The sequence below is a fragment of the Drosophila takahashii genome, chromosome 2R, assembly GCF_030179915.1.
Source record: "Drosophila takahashii strain IR98-3 E-12201 chromosome 2R, DtakHiC1v2, whole genome shotgun sequence".
NCBI classification, from domain to species: Eukaryota; Metazoa; Arthropoda; class Insecta; order Diptera; family Drosophilidae; genus Drosophila; species Drosophila takahashii.
The window spans coordinates 41,138,863-41,154,912 of record NC_091679.1 but is presented as its reverse complement, the minus strand read 5'-3'; the positions used below and the strand labels follow the sequence as shown (position 1 = coordinate 41,154,912).

Sequence of the window (16,050 nt, the reverse complement as noted above, 5' to 3'; positions counted from 1 at the left end):
AAAGACAACGATTTTAGTTTAGCAACTTTGCATCATGCAACAACAGCGCAACGTGTAAGAAAGGGAAAGCACTATTGCTGCTCTCCCGTGTTCGTATTGCTGTTCTCTTCTTACACGTTGCGCTGTTGTTGCTTGATGCAAAGTTGCTAAACTAAAATCGTTGTCTTTACTAGTAGGTCTTGCAAATACAAAAATTTTATTTTACCACTTCGTGAAGAATTGATGAAGCAATATGAGGATAATTTTTTTATTCGGAAACCGCGTGTATTCCGGCGTACAGAATTTTTTTAAATTTAAATTCTCTTAAAAAATACTTAATTTTATAATTAAAAATTTTTTTAATTATTTTTCTGAAAGACATGAACATATCCCACAAAGTTGCATACCAAATATTGAAATAACTCAAACGAGTCTCAAGTGATGCATAACTGAAAAATCGGAGCTTAATTAGAAAATTATTTTTTTAAAATAAACGGTAAGAGTTAAAAAAAAAAAAATAAAAACCGATCCTTATATTTCAATCCTCTATCGAAAAAAAAAGTTTCGATTGATTCTGAGATTTGACCCAAATTGGCCTGTCACGTTTCACGTGGAATGAGCCAAAACTTAAATAATAGTTGGAAAAATAGCACCTTTGTACACAATCATAAATCATTAGAACTCACAAAAAAAACAGTAGCAAGCTCTTGAAAATAAAAATTTTAAGTAAGCAAAATTTTTGGACTGATTTAAAAAAAAATACCAACATGAATCTATGCATAGGAACTGCCAAATATATAAATTAGATTTGTTACCTTTTAATGTGTTTTTTTTTGAAGACAAAATAATATGTTTATCATTGTTTTAAATTTGTATAATTAAAAATGAAAAATAAAACCTAAACCATAATTCTCTAACCCAAATTAAAAAAGTACACATTTAATGAGATACTGAAGAAATCGCTACTAAAATCACAGTGATAGCTGACTACAAAACACACCTCTCGAAGTAAAGCCATAAATAAATCGGGTTGCCCTCGAAACCGATCAGTTCACTTCAGACCCGAGTCGCGCGATGATCGCCGGAGAGTGATCGCTGGCAAAGTCGGTTGAAAATAATGCAAATTCCGTTTTAGAGATCGTTGAACCATCGACCGGCACGTGACTGCAATTGCTTCTTCGAGTGCCTTAATAAAAACACCTTAAAAAGCGTAGACATTACTAAACCGGTTTCAGAAATTCTATAACCCGAAAGCTTAGAGTTTTTGGACTAAAGCTTATCAGTTTGAAGCGGTGCATTTTGTACGAATCCACTAGCCAGCCATCATCGGGCTCCTCGTTTTTAATATCTGAATCGGAATCCAGAGGATCCTCCAATTCGGAGGATTCACGCAGTTCTTTGCAGAAGGTGAGCACCAATTCGGCGATGGCCAGTCGACAGTTGTTCGGATCGAACTGATCGTCTATCTGCGAATCAGTTAGGGCACCCTGAATCCGCTGGATCATTTCCTCCTTCTCCTGCGTCGTTCCAAGATCCAGGAGATTGCGCAGGCCGACAAATAGCATATCCACTAGGACATAGCAACGTCCATCGATCCACCGACGAACCACTCTCACGGGAAGGGCATGACGCAGGTGCTCCCTCTGGAATCGCACCAAACTGGCGTAGGAACTGCGCACCTGCGACAATCCGTATATATCCGCCGATCCGCGCTCCGTGCAGCAACTCCGGATGCAGGGCCAGTCCGCCTGACGCACTGCCTCAATCATGGTGGCCGCCGCCTGGCGAGTGCCCTCCTGAAATCCGCCCTCGTCGAAGGACACTCCCAGGAGGCTGCGAAGACGCCACAGGCAGTAACGATGCCGCAGGCCACTGAGCAACTGCATCATGCTGAGCTTCCAACGGAGTCGCCTCCGCGACATGTGGCACACTCCGCGTTGCAGTGGTTGTTGCAGTGCGGCGGGGTGGAGCGATTGGGAGGTGGTTGGATAACAGACGCCACCACCCCGCGCTAAACACACAATTTTGGAGGCGCCCGAACCGCGAAAAACCCTCAAAAACATATTCCAATCGAAAGAGATTAACCAAATAACTAAGAAAACTAATGGAGAAGTCAAGGCCTACCTAAAGCTAAAAACCGATATAATAAGGAATACTAATTTGGGATTTCATTTCAGTTTATAATATCTAATTTCACAAAACTTTAAACTCCCTAAAGTGGAATATCGTTAAAGGAATACTAATTTGAGATTATAATGCATTTACATTTCTTAATTCAGGTTTTTTTTTTAAATCCATTAATATTTAATTTACATCCATTAATATTTAATTTACTTAAAACCGATTCTTTCTGGTCAGTAATTTCCCATTTTTTTTACAGCATGTCGCAGTTCTACAAATGTTTCGGAATCTTCTTGATCCTTGGAATTCCTTCTACATGGGCTGTCTACGATCATTATCGGTTGCCCAATTCGGTGGAACCCCTGCACTATAACCTGCGAATTCTTACCTATTTGAATAGTACAGATCAAATGTTTGAAGGCTCTGTAAAAATCGATATTTTAGCAAGGGAATCGACCAAAAATATTACTTTGCACGCCGCTTACTTGAAGATACATGAAGATCGGACATCAGTTAGCTCAGAGGCTGAAAAAAACAGTGTTACTGGCATTGAAATAAACGAGTTGTATAATTTCTATACACTGCACTTATCTCGCGAATTAAAAAAGGGTGAGATCTACCAGTTGGAAATGCATTTCGAAGCCAGCTTAAATGATTCCTTGAGTGGCTATTACAAAAGTAACTACACAGATGCTGTTACCAAAGAAGTTCAGTAAGTTTAATTTTTAAAATTTCATAACGATTATAATATATTTTTTTTAGTCACCTAGCAGTCACACAATTCTCGCCTACGTTTGCCAGGCAGGCATTTCCCTGTTTCGATGAACCCTCTTGGAAATCTACCTTTAATGTGTCACTGGGATATGACAAGAAGTACACGGGTCTTAGTGGTACACCTATTATAGGCTGTCAAAAGCAGTAAGTTCTATATGAGTTCTGGGCATTATTGAATCCGATTTATCTTAGAAAATAATTCCTACTGTCCCTATCTACTTGTTATTTATTTCTTTTAGTAAAACTCTGGAAAACTATATATGGTGCGATCACCAATTGCTTTTGAGGACCTCCACCTATTTAGTGGCCTATGCTGTACATGATCTTAGAAACTCAGAGAGCAAGACCAGCAATCAAGTGACCTTCCGCAATTGGATGCAGCCAAAGTTGTTGGATCAGGAAATGATTTCCATGGAAATAGCTCCCAAGCTGCTTGCATTTTATGAGAATCTCTTTCAAATGGACTTTCCCCTGGTGAAAATCGATCAGCTTACGGTGCCCACTCACCGATTTACGGCAATGGAAAACTGGGGTCTGGTCACCTACAACGAAGAGAAGTTGCCACAAAACAAGGGCGTTTATCTGCAGCAGCAAAAGGATGATACATCCTTTACTGTGGCCCATGAATATGCCCATCAGTGGTTCGGAAATCTGGTCACCATGAAATGGTGGAATGATCTCTGGCTAAAGGAGGGTCCATCTACCTATTTCGGCTACTTGGCTTTGGATGCCTTACAACCAGAATTGACTAGAGGTGAACGGTTTATAAGTAGGGACTTGGCGAACTTTTTTGCCAAGGATTCGAATGGTACTGTGCCTGCCATTTCAAAGGATGTTAAGGATCCAGCAGAGATTCTCGGACAATTTACTGACTATGTTTACCAGAAGGGATCCTTGACCATCCGCATGCTGCACAAAGTGCTCGGTGAGGAAGCCTTTTTCCAGGGAATTCGATCTTTTTTGGGAAAATACCAACTGGGAAATGTGGCTCAAAGGGATCTTTGGAATTCCCTTCAAGAGGCTGCCCTCCAAAAGGAGGTTATTCCCTTTGACTTCAATCTTAACAGAGCCATGGATTCTTGGACTTTGCAAGGTGGTTATCCCTTGGTTACCCTCATTCGGGATTACGAAACGGGCAGGGTAAACCTGAAACAAACTAGGTTTTTTAAAGGACAGGATATTATAACCGATTCATCCTGCTGGTGGGTCCCCTTGAGTTTTGTTAGACAAAACCTGCCCGACTTTGATCAAACTATCCCCAAGTTTTGGTTGGAGTGCCCTTTGGCCACAAAAGATCTGCTTTTACCAGGTGTTCCATCCCCTAATGAATGGATCATTCTGAATCCCCAAGTTAGCACCATTTTTAGGGTTAACTATGACAAAAAGAACTGGCGCTTGATAACGAAAAGCCTATTGAATGATTCCAACTTTGGTGGTATTCATAAACTTAATCGAGCTCAACTGCTGGATGATCTTTTGGCATTGGCTGCAGTGCAAATTCACAAATATGATATGGCCTTTGATCTGTTGAGATATCTGGAAAAAGAGGCGGACTTTTTGCCTTGGCAGAGAGCTGTTAATATCTTGAATAGCTTGAGACCTTTATTGAATGAAGAAAATTCAAAGCAATTTAAGGTAAGCTAACTTTAATTTACAGTTTCAATTATTAATTTGAAATTATCTTTCTAGATCTATATGCAACAACTTATTTTGCCCTTGTACAATCGCTTTCCCAAGTTGGCAGAAAGAACAGGATCAAATACGCCTGTCAAGGATATTCCCTTTGCTCATTTTGCGTATTCCCAGGCTTGTCGTTATCACGTAGCTGATTGCACCGATCAGGCCAAGATACTGACTATATCCCATCGGAATGGGGAAAATGATGAGCTGCCCTCCAATTTCCAACAGCTTGCCTATTGCTCTTTTCTGGAAGAAGGTGGCGATGCGGAATTCCAGGAGATATTTGCCCAGTTCCAGAACTCTACGAATGGAGCTCAGCAAAGGATATTGGCATCGGCTCTGGGTTGTTGCCGTAACTTCAAAAATTTCGAGCAGTTTTTAAACTTTACCATAAATTCCGATGAAAAAATCCTAAGCGATTGCAGTATGTTGGCAGTCAAAACAGCCCTGAGTAGAGATCATTTGGTTGCTCCGACAGGAAAGTATATCCTGAATAATGCAAAAACTTTAGGGTAAGCTTTACATATATGTAATATTTCATTATTTACTATACTAATCTTTTTTTAGTGAAAAGTTCAAAAAGAAAGAGCTTACAGGACTCTTGGTCAGTTTGGCTGGAAATCTTCAAAGTCCTGAGGAACTGGAACAACTTAAGGAGCAGTTAAAGGACCTCAACGAGTTCGAGGAAGGCCTGCAAAAAGCTCATGACCTGGTTAAAATTAATCAGAAATGGCAGAAGGATTGCTCAAGTGATTTTATAGAGGCGCTGGGTAAATTGATTTAATAAGTTTAATTTAATTAATGTGAACTAAGAAATAAGAAACCTTAAAATTATACCTTTAAATTGAAATACTGTATTTTATTGTAAATCTAAGATGGACACTTTTTGGGCTTAAGATCTAAAATGTATTTTTATTTAATTAAGTAAAATTACTTAAATTATATTTATGTTTAAACTTAAAAAATAACATCCGATTTGCTCGCGTTACAAAGTACATGAAAATAGCTGAAAGTGGCAAACAAAGCGCGTAAAAACCAGTCAAATTAAAAAGCATAATAAAAGTATCAAATAAAATAAATATACAAATATTTATATTTCTTTTTTAAATACTAATACACTTTCAGGCTATTTTGTTGATTTAGTGCATAGTTTATTTTAGTTTATTTTTTGTTCCCATTCTTTTGTATGCCTTTCAGGGCAGGCACCTGTGTCAACTAATGCTGGCCAAGATTCGGCGAGCTGTCAGGTTCCATGTTCTCGGTATTAATTAAGGCAATAGCGATGAAATCTTGGAGCCGGCATTGAAAGGAATGCGACTTAGGGTGGGCGGATAGGGGAATAGAGGACTCAAGGAGGCCGGCTGTCAGGAACGGGTCCTGTCAGGGGTTTGACTTTGACTGGTGGATGTGGATTGTGGATTGCCTGACACGGGACACAGGACACGGGACACACACCGACACTATCCATCCAGCAGCTCCTTTGTTTTGGCGGAGCTGCTTGGTCCATTCTGGCATTTGACGTTTACACGGGTACGTCAAAATATGTATTCCTCACTGCCATTCACCATATACCATACCATATCCAGCGATGTTGATGACGATGACATGTGGAAAGAACATGGAAATGGCGGCCCGGCATTTAGTTATCCCCTTTGTTTGTCATCTGAATAGGATTCCCGAGGATCCGAGATCCACACAACTGGCTGCCAATTAGACAAATTAATCGGTTGTAATTGATGTGCCAGAAGGGTTAATGGATTGCATGGCAAAAGTGAGACTTAAGGCGTCAATCAGGCAAAAGTAACTGTCAATTGCAACCAATTTGATGGCTTGTATCGCAGCCACTTCAACTTGCAGTTACCAACAATCACAGCTTTGATTTGTTTGTTGACTGCTTAAGCAGACAATGAGGAATATTTTGCAGGATTACGGCTGACAATCGCCTGGAGTTGATGAAATCTAATTCGATTGAAAGCTTATCAGGCTAAATTGAAATTAATACAATTAATATATACTATTTTGAGGTAAAAGGATGAGGATGTTAAGGTAGACATGGCGTGTAGTTGTTAGACTAATTAATTTCGGATAATTGCCAAATCAATTATATTGACTAAGAAAATGTAAACCTTAAGAAACAAATAAATGCAATCCTTTGCTAAATAAAACTCAATATAGACAGTAATAATATTCAGAAGGACAAAAAGGCTTTTAACAAAATTCCCTTGACAATAATTCGGCAGTAGAGTTCATTCAAGTAAATATTGTGCTGAATCAATCAATTGATGACCCATAATTGAGACCACAAAGGGAATGCATATGAACATACATCTTATATAGTATGCATCGCGCTATGTGGCACGTTAAAATTTCGTTGGGAAATTCATACATAAATGCAAAATGCAAATGAAAAGTGGCCCTGTCAGAAAAATTAACGATATTAATGCTTGTTAAAAGCGGTTATTAAATTAATTAAATGTGATGCCAGCTTGACGTGCGTGTAGAACAGAACAGAAACAGCACAGAACAATTTGGTCCAGTTGATGTGCAAATGTTTTTCGACACATACGGACTCTCGGATTCCGGATTATTTCATGTTAAATATTTACGCTGAACATCGGCATTTTAGCGCTACTTTTTGCTTATTTATTTATCACAAATTAATTGAATCCGAATGCAACGCGAACGAGCGAAAATGCGGCTGAAATGTCAAATTAATTGCTTAACTGAAGTATTCTTTAAAAAAGATATATGGTATGTAGTACGGGAAAATAAAAAGTATATAAAATAATAACTAAATTTCAATAAGTAACGTACAGGCCATATAATTCGGTAATCTGTTAACTGCTCAAAAATATTATTTCCAAATTTATAGGGTATGACTTTTATTACTAGACACTTAATCCTTTGCTGTCATCTTTTAACTATTTAAAATGTTTAATCTTATGAAATTAGCCATTAAAGACTAAATCTTTTCCTTTCTTCGTTTGATTGTTCTAAGAATTATATTTTAAAGACTTAAATCACTCAAGCTTTGGCTTTTCTCTCATGACTGATTTAAAAATGTTATTCTTCAATATAAAATTGATGAATTTTTATTGCTTTTCCTCGAGGCGAATGTGTGAGTAATTTGAGGCGAAAGTTTTATGCTTGGTTGGCTCTTTTGAAAGCCCAATGCCTAAGGATAGTTCTGGATTTTGTATGGCATATGCCTTGCCTGCCATTCGGGGATCCTTCAGCTGCTGCTGCAGTTTGGCACACAATCAGATTTTGAACGTTAATTAATATGCATTCAGTGTCTGGCAGGGCAGGGATCAAATTATGTAATAGCCGCATTAAAATTGAATTTCTCTATGCGTGCCTCGCAGATTGCTGCTGCTGCTGCTGTCGTGTGGGTGTATCTATCTAGTGAATGTGCGAATCTATAGATATACCATTCCATACATATATGGACTCGGATTTCTGTTCACGTGGCACACAAACTGACGCAGGCGGAGACCTCCTCCATTTGCTGTCCATTGGAAAATGGAAAATGGTCTAATTACCCCTAATTGAATACGACAAGCTTATACCCCATCTACCCCATTTAAGTGAGACAAATTATTTGTGTGTAGCTGCAATTGCAATTCAATTGGAGTGTTTAGATTATCAATTCCTGGCAACGATTGTCGATTATGCCGCATGCCCCGGCAATCGGGTCAATTGCTGAACGCAAGGAGTTGAAAACGTGATTACCATTGTGTTGCAAGGTGCATATGGTTTTATGGAGCTTGAGGTTGTTCTTTTTGCTTTTCAAATTGCTTTATAAACGGCTGTCAATTGTGGATTACTTGTTATGTGATGAGTACTTCTTACAAAGAGAAACAACTAGATAAAATGTGTTGTTTACTTAATAACATTTCATAAATTAAATTGCATACTTTCTGGTAAGCATACATTTTATTAATTAATTGTTTATTAATTGATAAATGTAATCTTCCAATTATGGTAATAATGTATACCTCTAGTATTTCAAATCTCCATCTGGAGTACCCATTTTTATTATGATTTTTATTATGTTTTTGCCATTGAGTAGCTTACAATTAAAAAAACAAGAGAGAACGCTATAGTCGGGTTGGTGTCCCGACTATCTAATACCCGTCACTCAGCTAAAGGGAGGGCGAACGCTGTGTCGGGTTGGTGTGCCGACTAATAATCGTAACTCAGCTAAAGGGAGTGGGAGGGAGATAGATATAGAAATTTTGATTGCGTATAACTTTTTAATGAATGGTCCGATTTGAAAAATGTCTTCTACATTTCGATAGGTATAAATATACACAACAAAATTGCATTTATACTTCTCGGAAATCTTTAAAGATGTGGGCGCAGGACCCATTTTAAAAACGTTAGTGGGCGATTGTGGGCGTTAGAGGGGGCGTGGCGCTTGGCTAAAATAAACTTGCGCTGCGTAGGAAGCCAAAGAATATGTGTGGGAAATCTCAACCTTCTAGCTTTTGTAGTTTCTGAGATCTCAGCGTTCATACAGACGGACAGACGGACAGACAGACAGACGGACAGACGGACAGACGGACAGACGGACATGGCTAGATCGACTCGGCTAGTGACCCTGATCAAGAATATATATACTTTATGGGGTCGGAAACGCTTCCTTCTAGCTGTTACATACTTTTGCACGAATCTAGTATACCCTTTTACTCTACGAGTAACGGGTATAAATATCCTTTCATTGCTAATTTTCCCAGCGAAAAGCTCTTTTCATAACTTCTTGAATAGATCATTTTAGAATGCATTTTAAAGCCCCCAATGAACTTGGAAACCTTTTCATTGCACTGACCTTTTCACCTTACAAGTTTTCTTTGAAATTAAGTCCCTGACGGGGGAAATATATTTCAATTAGTGCATTTTTTCCCCCTTGTTGGAAGCTTTGCAGCTTCATTGTTCCTGGGCTTTCCGATTTTCCATTTTCCATTTTTCCTGCTGTGCACCTTGTTTGTTTGCCTTTCGATGGGAGATGTCGATGCTTTTTATTGTCTAACTTGTGTATTACATTTTGTTGATGTCGTAAATTACGGCTGTTCGGAGGTGGGAGGTGTTCATTGTTCGTTGTTTTAATGCCGCCAAGGGAAAATAAATTCATTAAAAACTTTTGGCCAATGTGAAAATCCTTTTTATTGACTTTGCCCGGTCGGTTCGGTGGTTGCGTGTGCAAATATTTATGCAAATATTTCTGCACTGGCTAGCATGTTTTGATTGTGCGTGGCTCTGTTGCATATTCACATTCACATTCCGAATCGAATCGATTTGCTGACCAAATGCGAAGTGCTGCTGCCACGCCCCGCCGCCCTCATCATAATCAGAGTAAAAACTTTTCTTACTTTACTTTACATTTATTGCTTCCTTCCCCGGACCCTCGGTACTTTTGTTTGAATTCTGGGCAAAAGAAATAGAACGTGAAAACTATTTCTTGCTGGCGCCTCCAGGCTGTGAGACATTCAAGAAACTTGCCACAAAAGTGGAAACAGGACCAGAAGCCCGAAAAACTTCCCCTTGTCCGGCCAAGAGAGAGACGGACGGACGGACAGAGAAATGGGGGAAGGGCAGGCAAAGAGATGGCAACTTACAAATTTAGATTACGAGGCAAGCACAATTGCCACACATGTTTGCACAAATGCTGGCTGGATTGTTTAATTTCGTTTAATTAAATTGCAAATATTTTATTGCTGCACTTGCAACAGAAATTTCCCTTGTAGAGTTTAAATTTGTGTGGCGCCATCTGGCGCAAGCATTCTAGTGGCATTATTACTAACTGTGTGTTTTGCAATCTGTGAGTGCGTAAAATCATTAGTAAGCACTTTAAGGACTCGCATCCTTAAGGTAGTGCTAGTATCTAGAAGATCTAAAGATATCAATATTATCAGTTTTAGATATAGTTCTGGTAATACATTTTCTCCCATTTTATACACTTGAATGGTTATTTGTTGTGATGGCTAATTTCCATTAAATCGATAAGCAATCATCGAAATGGAATCGCTCGACACCTCTATAAATATTGAGAGTGTCAGCCACTTGATGCTAATGCAAATTCGACTAGTCCAAGTCATGTAACCCATGCCTCAATAATTCACTTGACCACCTCAACGAGCACTTGATTGGCCCCACTTTGAGTGGCCTCTGACCTTGGCAGTGCAAAACAAATCGCCCAACCGCCCACTCGGGAAAACATTCGCAACAAAAACAGAAGCATCGAGTTGCTTTTTCTTCCAGCCACTTTCTCCTCCTCTTTCGAGTCACTTTCTCCAGCTCTCCAATGTGTTTCTTTTAAGTGCTCCTTATAGTTGATTTCTGTTGTTGTTGTCGAGTTTCTGTTTACCCTGGCACACAGCAAAAAGAAGGAGTCAAAAGAAAAACACTTTTAGCACGCATCGAAGGAAAAAACCAATAGGAAAAGGCTTCAAAGTCCAAGCCGATGGAAAAGCAAAGCTCATCCACTTCCCTTTCCTACAATTGACTTTAAGACAGCAGAGAATGGAGAACTATTGCAGATTTAAAATATGTACCCTCTGAAATATTGGATATTTGCTTATGGAATGTTTTATTATTTTGTATCCCAAAAATATCCCATCATATAAGTGATTCGAATTTACATATGGTATTTTTCGTGTATTTTCTACTTACAATCAGAATTAGGTATCACCACTTGATTCTGCTGCACAATCAGGCTAATCTGGCTTCAAATTTCGTTCGTGGAAACTCTGCTGAACAATAGAAACCCCCACCCCAGCCCAATATCCTTTTTGGCTCCCATTAATCCCCCATGACAACTCGTAAAATTTTAAAGCATATTTACGGGCGGCTGCTCATTATTTTGATGCGCTTTGGCAAATACATACATATAGCGGAAAAGGATGAGTGGGGTATAAAGTTTGGGTGGGGCTATAATGGAGAGGGTGGGAAGTGGGGGAAATAACATGAAAACTGGAACCGAAACTGGGACTGTGATGCATATATGCATATTAAACAGACCGCTTTTATTCGCCGGCACATTCTGACATCAAATTTGATTGTCTGCACAGTGCTTCTCCCTATTCTATATCCCAAAACCCCCGATACCCCCGAAGCCCCACCCCCAACCCTCGGATAACCCGTCGTGAATGCATATGCATGAAACGGCATTATTTCGATGCTGCAAACAATAGACCAAAAGATCCAAATCTCTGTTGCTCCTGCTCTTGGTCCTGTTTCTGCTGTTGCTTTTGCTTCTGCTCCTGCAAATGGGACAAAACAACGCGTCATCCTGCCATTGTGTGTGCACTGCCAGAAAATCGAGCTTAATTTATGAGGATAATTAGAAGGGGAGATAAGAACACAATAAAAAAAGAGTTATATAACTTATATTTTGTGAAACAATCTTTATTTTTGACACACTAGATTGACCTTCTTATCAAAAATCATCGGAAGTATACCATAAATCTCTAGAGGTTTGAAAACTTTATAAAAGGGTTCTAAAAGTATGCTGCGATGTATTATGCATTTGGAAGACCTACGGATAATTCTCCAAATACCTTTAATCACCTCAGAATAATAATAACGTTGAGGAAATGGGAAGTGAATAAATTATAAAATTAATTTTTATAAACTTGTAATTTATGTAGCCTATTTTGAATTAGAAAAAAAATTAGTTTAGTTTTGATAATATTAAAAAGGTTGTTCGTTTTCAAATAAATAAATAATAAATAATCTTAATATTTTTAGAGAATATCCTCTTCCCCAGTGTAGGATACCCCCAACTGGCACCCGCCCCACCCAAAAACAGGATGCTGCGAGTGGGGAGCAAAGAGTGGGGTGGATTTAGCCACAATTCATGCGGCTGCATTTGCCTAAGCGCCAAATATTAATGACGCTGCGACGACGATGACGAGGTCTGAAATATCATCAGCAGAGCTGGGTGTTGATTTTAATGAGAGACCGAAACTGAGGAGTGGGGGGATGTCATTTTGATGGGTGGTTGGGAAATGGGGACAGCTCGACGGGGGACACAGTGCTTATCAACGCCATCATTCTTCCTGGTAGTCCTCAAAATTAGGGGTGTTTATTATTTTTGATTGCCGGCACGCGGCCAAGGAACAGCGGACGAAAAAACAATAAAAGAAAGCGGAAAACAGGAGACAAATAGCCCGTAGAAGGGCTAAAAAGACCCATTGTTTGAGCCTCAAATTGATAGCGCGTGTGCAAATTTCTGGCTGTTGTTACCCTAACTGCTTTATTTTGTGCTTATTGCCTAATGACTCATTTCTTGTCTCGCCGGTGTCCCTTTCTTGTTTATCTTGCCGTCGAGCCTTTTGTTTCGCTCAGGGAATACCCCTTTTTTTGAGAAAGCCAAAAAGTTGTCCGGGTGTGAAAAGCCAAACAGACACGCCGCAAAAATTTATTTGGCACCCTGAAATTTCCCGTTGAATGGAATAACTTCTTCAAGAGGAGTACAGAGAAAGAAAAATTGTATTCAAGGCTAAACTTAAAAAATTTATTTTTACAAAGACTTTTATGTGAACTACAATTTAAAAATTAATGCATGAATAGAAAATGTTTTTTTAAAGGTGGCTAAAAGTATGCAGTAAAAAATGCGACAATGTTTTTCTTAAGAACTTGTGGACTCGAAATTATCATACTTTTAGACACCTTTATAAACTATTTATGCTACTTTTTTTTATAAAACCATTGCAAGTAATATTTTTCTACCGTGCTCTGGTGATCAGGCCAAATGGCACGTTCCGCTTCCCGTTTTAAGTGGGCTAAAAGGCGAGGGTGGAGTTGCTGTCGAAGGTGGAAGTGCAAGTGGTCTGCAGTTGTATCCCGAGTCCTCAGTCCTCCCACTCGAGGACGTATTCACGGGCGTTTGCACTCGCAATTAGCGCAAATCAGGCGACGTCGGATGGTCCTCGGGGCTCTCAATTTGCCGCTTAACTTGCAATTGAATGACACATGCTCACAAGCTAAGCCAATGGAGTCACGAGTGGAGCAACTGAGATGAAAATGGAAAAGTCATAACAACAAAGCAATGAGGGGAGTGATATGAAGGGCTTATATTTTACGCTTCATAGGACAAATTGGTTATGGATAAATTAAAGAACAAGGATGTGATTCTAAAAATCTAAGGAACTGTTTAAGTGGTTTTTAATAATTTTCTAAAATATATAACGACTGTCCCAGGAACAGAAAAATTGTATAATTATGAAATCAGGAATATTTAAAAAGTGTTTAAAAGATCTAAAGCTAACGCGCTTGAAATATTTTAAAGCATACTTTTAGACACCTTTTCATTAAATTTTTTAAACAAATTGAAAGTTTAAATGTAATGATAGTGCAATTGTATTGTTTCTAAATAACATTTTTAAATAAAATCACGTGATGTTGGATCATACTAACATCGTTTGTTTTAAAACCCTTTTTCATTAATGCAATATTTGACTTGTAATTCATTTCTTTTCTGTTACCCCCTTTAGGACCCCATCCACTTTCCAGTCGTAATGTTTTGTACTACTCTTGAAGCATTACTCTTTTCTTCATTGTTGGTTTACTTCTTCTACGGTTTCTGCTTCTGCTTCTTCTGTTCTGTTAAGTTCTTGTTGTTGTAGTTGCTGCTGTTAAGCATTCTTATCGCCGTTGGTAGCATTTCCGTTCCTTCTTACTCGTGCATTTTTCATTTCCGCCTCTGCGTCGCGGCATTTCCCTTCATTTTTCACACATTCTTTATTCCCCTCCCCTTGTCCGCTCTGCTTGCCATATATATTTCGCATTTATATTATTTTGTAATGTTTATTTCACTTTGAGAACCCTCTCAGGAAAGTCTCTCCCCACCACCTCTTCCATTCTCCTGGCTTTGACACTTTCGGTTAAGCCTTTAAGGAATTGAATCCCTAGATAAGGAATTTTTTGGAATGGAACTTGCAGATTAAAGTGCTTGGCTGTGCACCCACTTGGCAGAGTGTCCATCTGGATTGTCTTGAGAAAAATGTGGTTGTAAATAGATGTTAATTTAAACTTGTTCAGGATCTAAAGAAATTGCCGGTATATTGAAATCTTTTATTAAGGTTCTTAGAAGTATGCAACAAAAAATTTTAAAATTTAAAACTCATGTGATCCTTTCTTAATTTCTTAATATATCACCTTACAAAAATAGGATTCTTAAAGTTTAAAGTGCTTGATCTTTTCCTATGTTTTAAAAATATTTCATGTTATCCTGGAAACATTTTACCTTGTTTTGGAATGAGCTTTAAGGCGGAAGTGCTTAGCTATATATATGTAAACCCATTCCATTACATCTCCCCACAGTCTGTCCATTATGATTGTTGTCGTGTGGAAAATATTGTCTGGTCGACAATTTTAGGGAACATTGTTGCTGGGCGCCATTTCGCCGACCGCAGACAACGACGGAATAAATTTGGAATGGGAATGAAAATGATGCCCATTGTCATTAGAGGAGGCCTTCGCCGCCAGAAATCTCTGGCTATGGGTGCTATGGCTACTACGGCAATAGCTATTTCCAGAAGTTGACTATGGCAGCCAAAAAGGCAATTCCAGAAATTACTATTTGCATTATTTTCACGACAATGCCATGGCCAATTCATGGCAAATAGAACGGAAGCGAATCCAAGCGGAGAAAAAGGCGAGCGAAATCAGGGGAAAGCAGCTGGAAGCAGCTGCTACAATTGACGGCGTCTGGGGAAAGATGAAAATTGATTTTAATGCCAGAAATTATATTATTTGCGCATGTTATGGACATGCAGGAAATGCGAGGGAAAAGTCCGCGCACAGTAATATCAGAAAAAAAACAGAAAATAAGGGCAAATAAAGGGAAACGGAAACGGCAAAAACTCTGAACAGTACTTTGCCATAAGCTGAATTTCCCTTACCTCCCCCACTTCACACACACCCATAATTATTATGATTATGAACTCGACTAAATTACAAACGACTTACGTGTGAATGCGTTGATCCCACATCTCATCATCATCTTATTGGGGGCTGGATTCGGAATCGGGAACTTTGGAGTTGGAGTGCGACAATCACTGGCTGGCAGATAACGGAAATTGGCGACTCGAATTTATCGATTGTTAATGGGCATTTGATAAATCGAATTGATTAGCCAGTCAGTGGGATAGGGAAGTGTGTCTGGTGATTTCGGCTCATAATATAAGGGCTTTATTTGTATTTAAAATTACCCATTTATGTATTAGATAAAGATAGCTTATAGAGGGTGCTTTAGAAATTAAATTAAAATATTCAGGGATTATATTTTCAACTTGAAAATCCGATTTATTTATTTCATTTTTTATTGCATACTTTTTATCACATTTATGAGTGATTTCGAAAAAATATTTTTTAAAAAGTATTTTGTTAAAAATTTGTAATAATTGTATTTAATGATTGATTAATATACATTTGTTATAGGTTTTTGAACATATTCACCAGTATTGACAGTACATTAAAAAAAGTAATCTT

At 38.6% G+C, this 16,050-nt stretch overlaps 3 protein-coding genes across 3 annotated transcripts in view; 1 reads left to right on the top strand and 2 right to left on the bottom strand.

Annotated features, from left to right (window-relative positions):
* ND-B12 (NADH dehydrogenase [ubiquinone] 1 beta subcomplex subunit 3) overlaps positions 1-16,050 on the bottom strand; it is a 118,163-nt gene that overhangs the window by 55,500 nt on the left and 46,613 nt on the right. The gene's annotated exons all lie outside the window — the stretch shown is intronic.
* Positions 1,200-2,112, bottom strand: LOC108057022 (uncharacterized). The gene has a single exon (XM_017141089.3). The coding sequence runs from the start codon at positions 2,040-2,042 to the stop codon at positions 1,200-1,202; it is 843 nt and encodes a 280-aa protein (XP_016996578.3). The 5' UTR covers positions 2,043-2,112.
* Positions 1,246-5,540, top strand: LOC108057021 (aminopeptidase N). Its single transcript, XM_070213233.1, has 6 exons — positions 1,246-1,386; positions 2,360-2,812; positions 2,863-3,018; positions 3,114-4,509; positions 4,564-5,066; positions 5,122-5,540. Exons 2-6 carry the CDS (start codon positions 2,361-2,363, stop codon positions 5,336-5,338), a joined length of 2,724 nt encoding a protein of 907 aa, XP_070069334.1. The 5' UTR covers positions 1,246-1,386; position 2,360; the 3' UTR covers positions 5,339-5,540.

Excerpts from the sequence above, each read along its gene's own strand:
- LOC108057022 (XM_017141089.3), bottom strand. The coding sequence starts at position 2,042 with ATGTTTTTGAGGGTTTTTCGCGGTTCGGGCGCCTCCAAAATTGTGTGT.
- LOC108057021 (XM_070213233.1), top strand. The coding sequence starts at position 2,361 with ATGTCGCAGTTCTACAAATGTTTCGGAATCTTCTTGATCCTTGGAATT. Across the intron at positions 3,019-3,113 it reads ATTATAGGCTGTCAAAAGCA|TAAAACTCTGGAAAACTATA; the intron begins GTAAGTTCTATA and ends TATTTCTTTTAG. Across the intron at positions 5,067-5,121 it reads AATAATGCAAAAACTTTAGG|TGAAAAGTTCAAAAAGAAAG; the intron begins GTAAGCTTTACA and ends ATCTTTTTTTAG.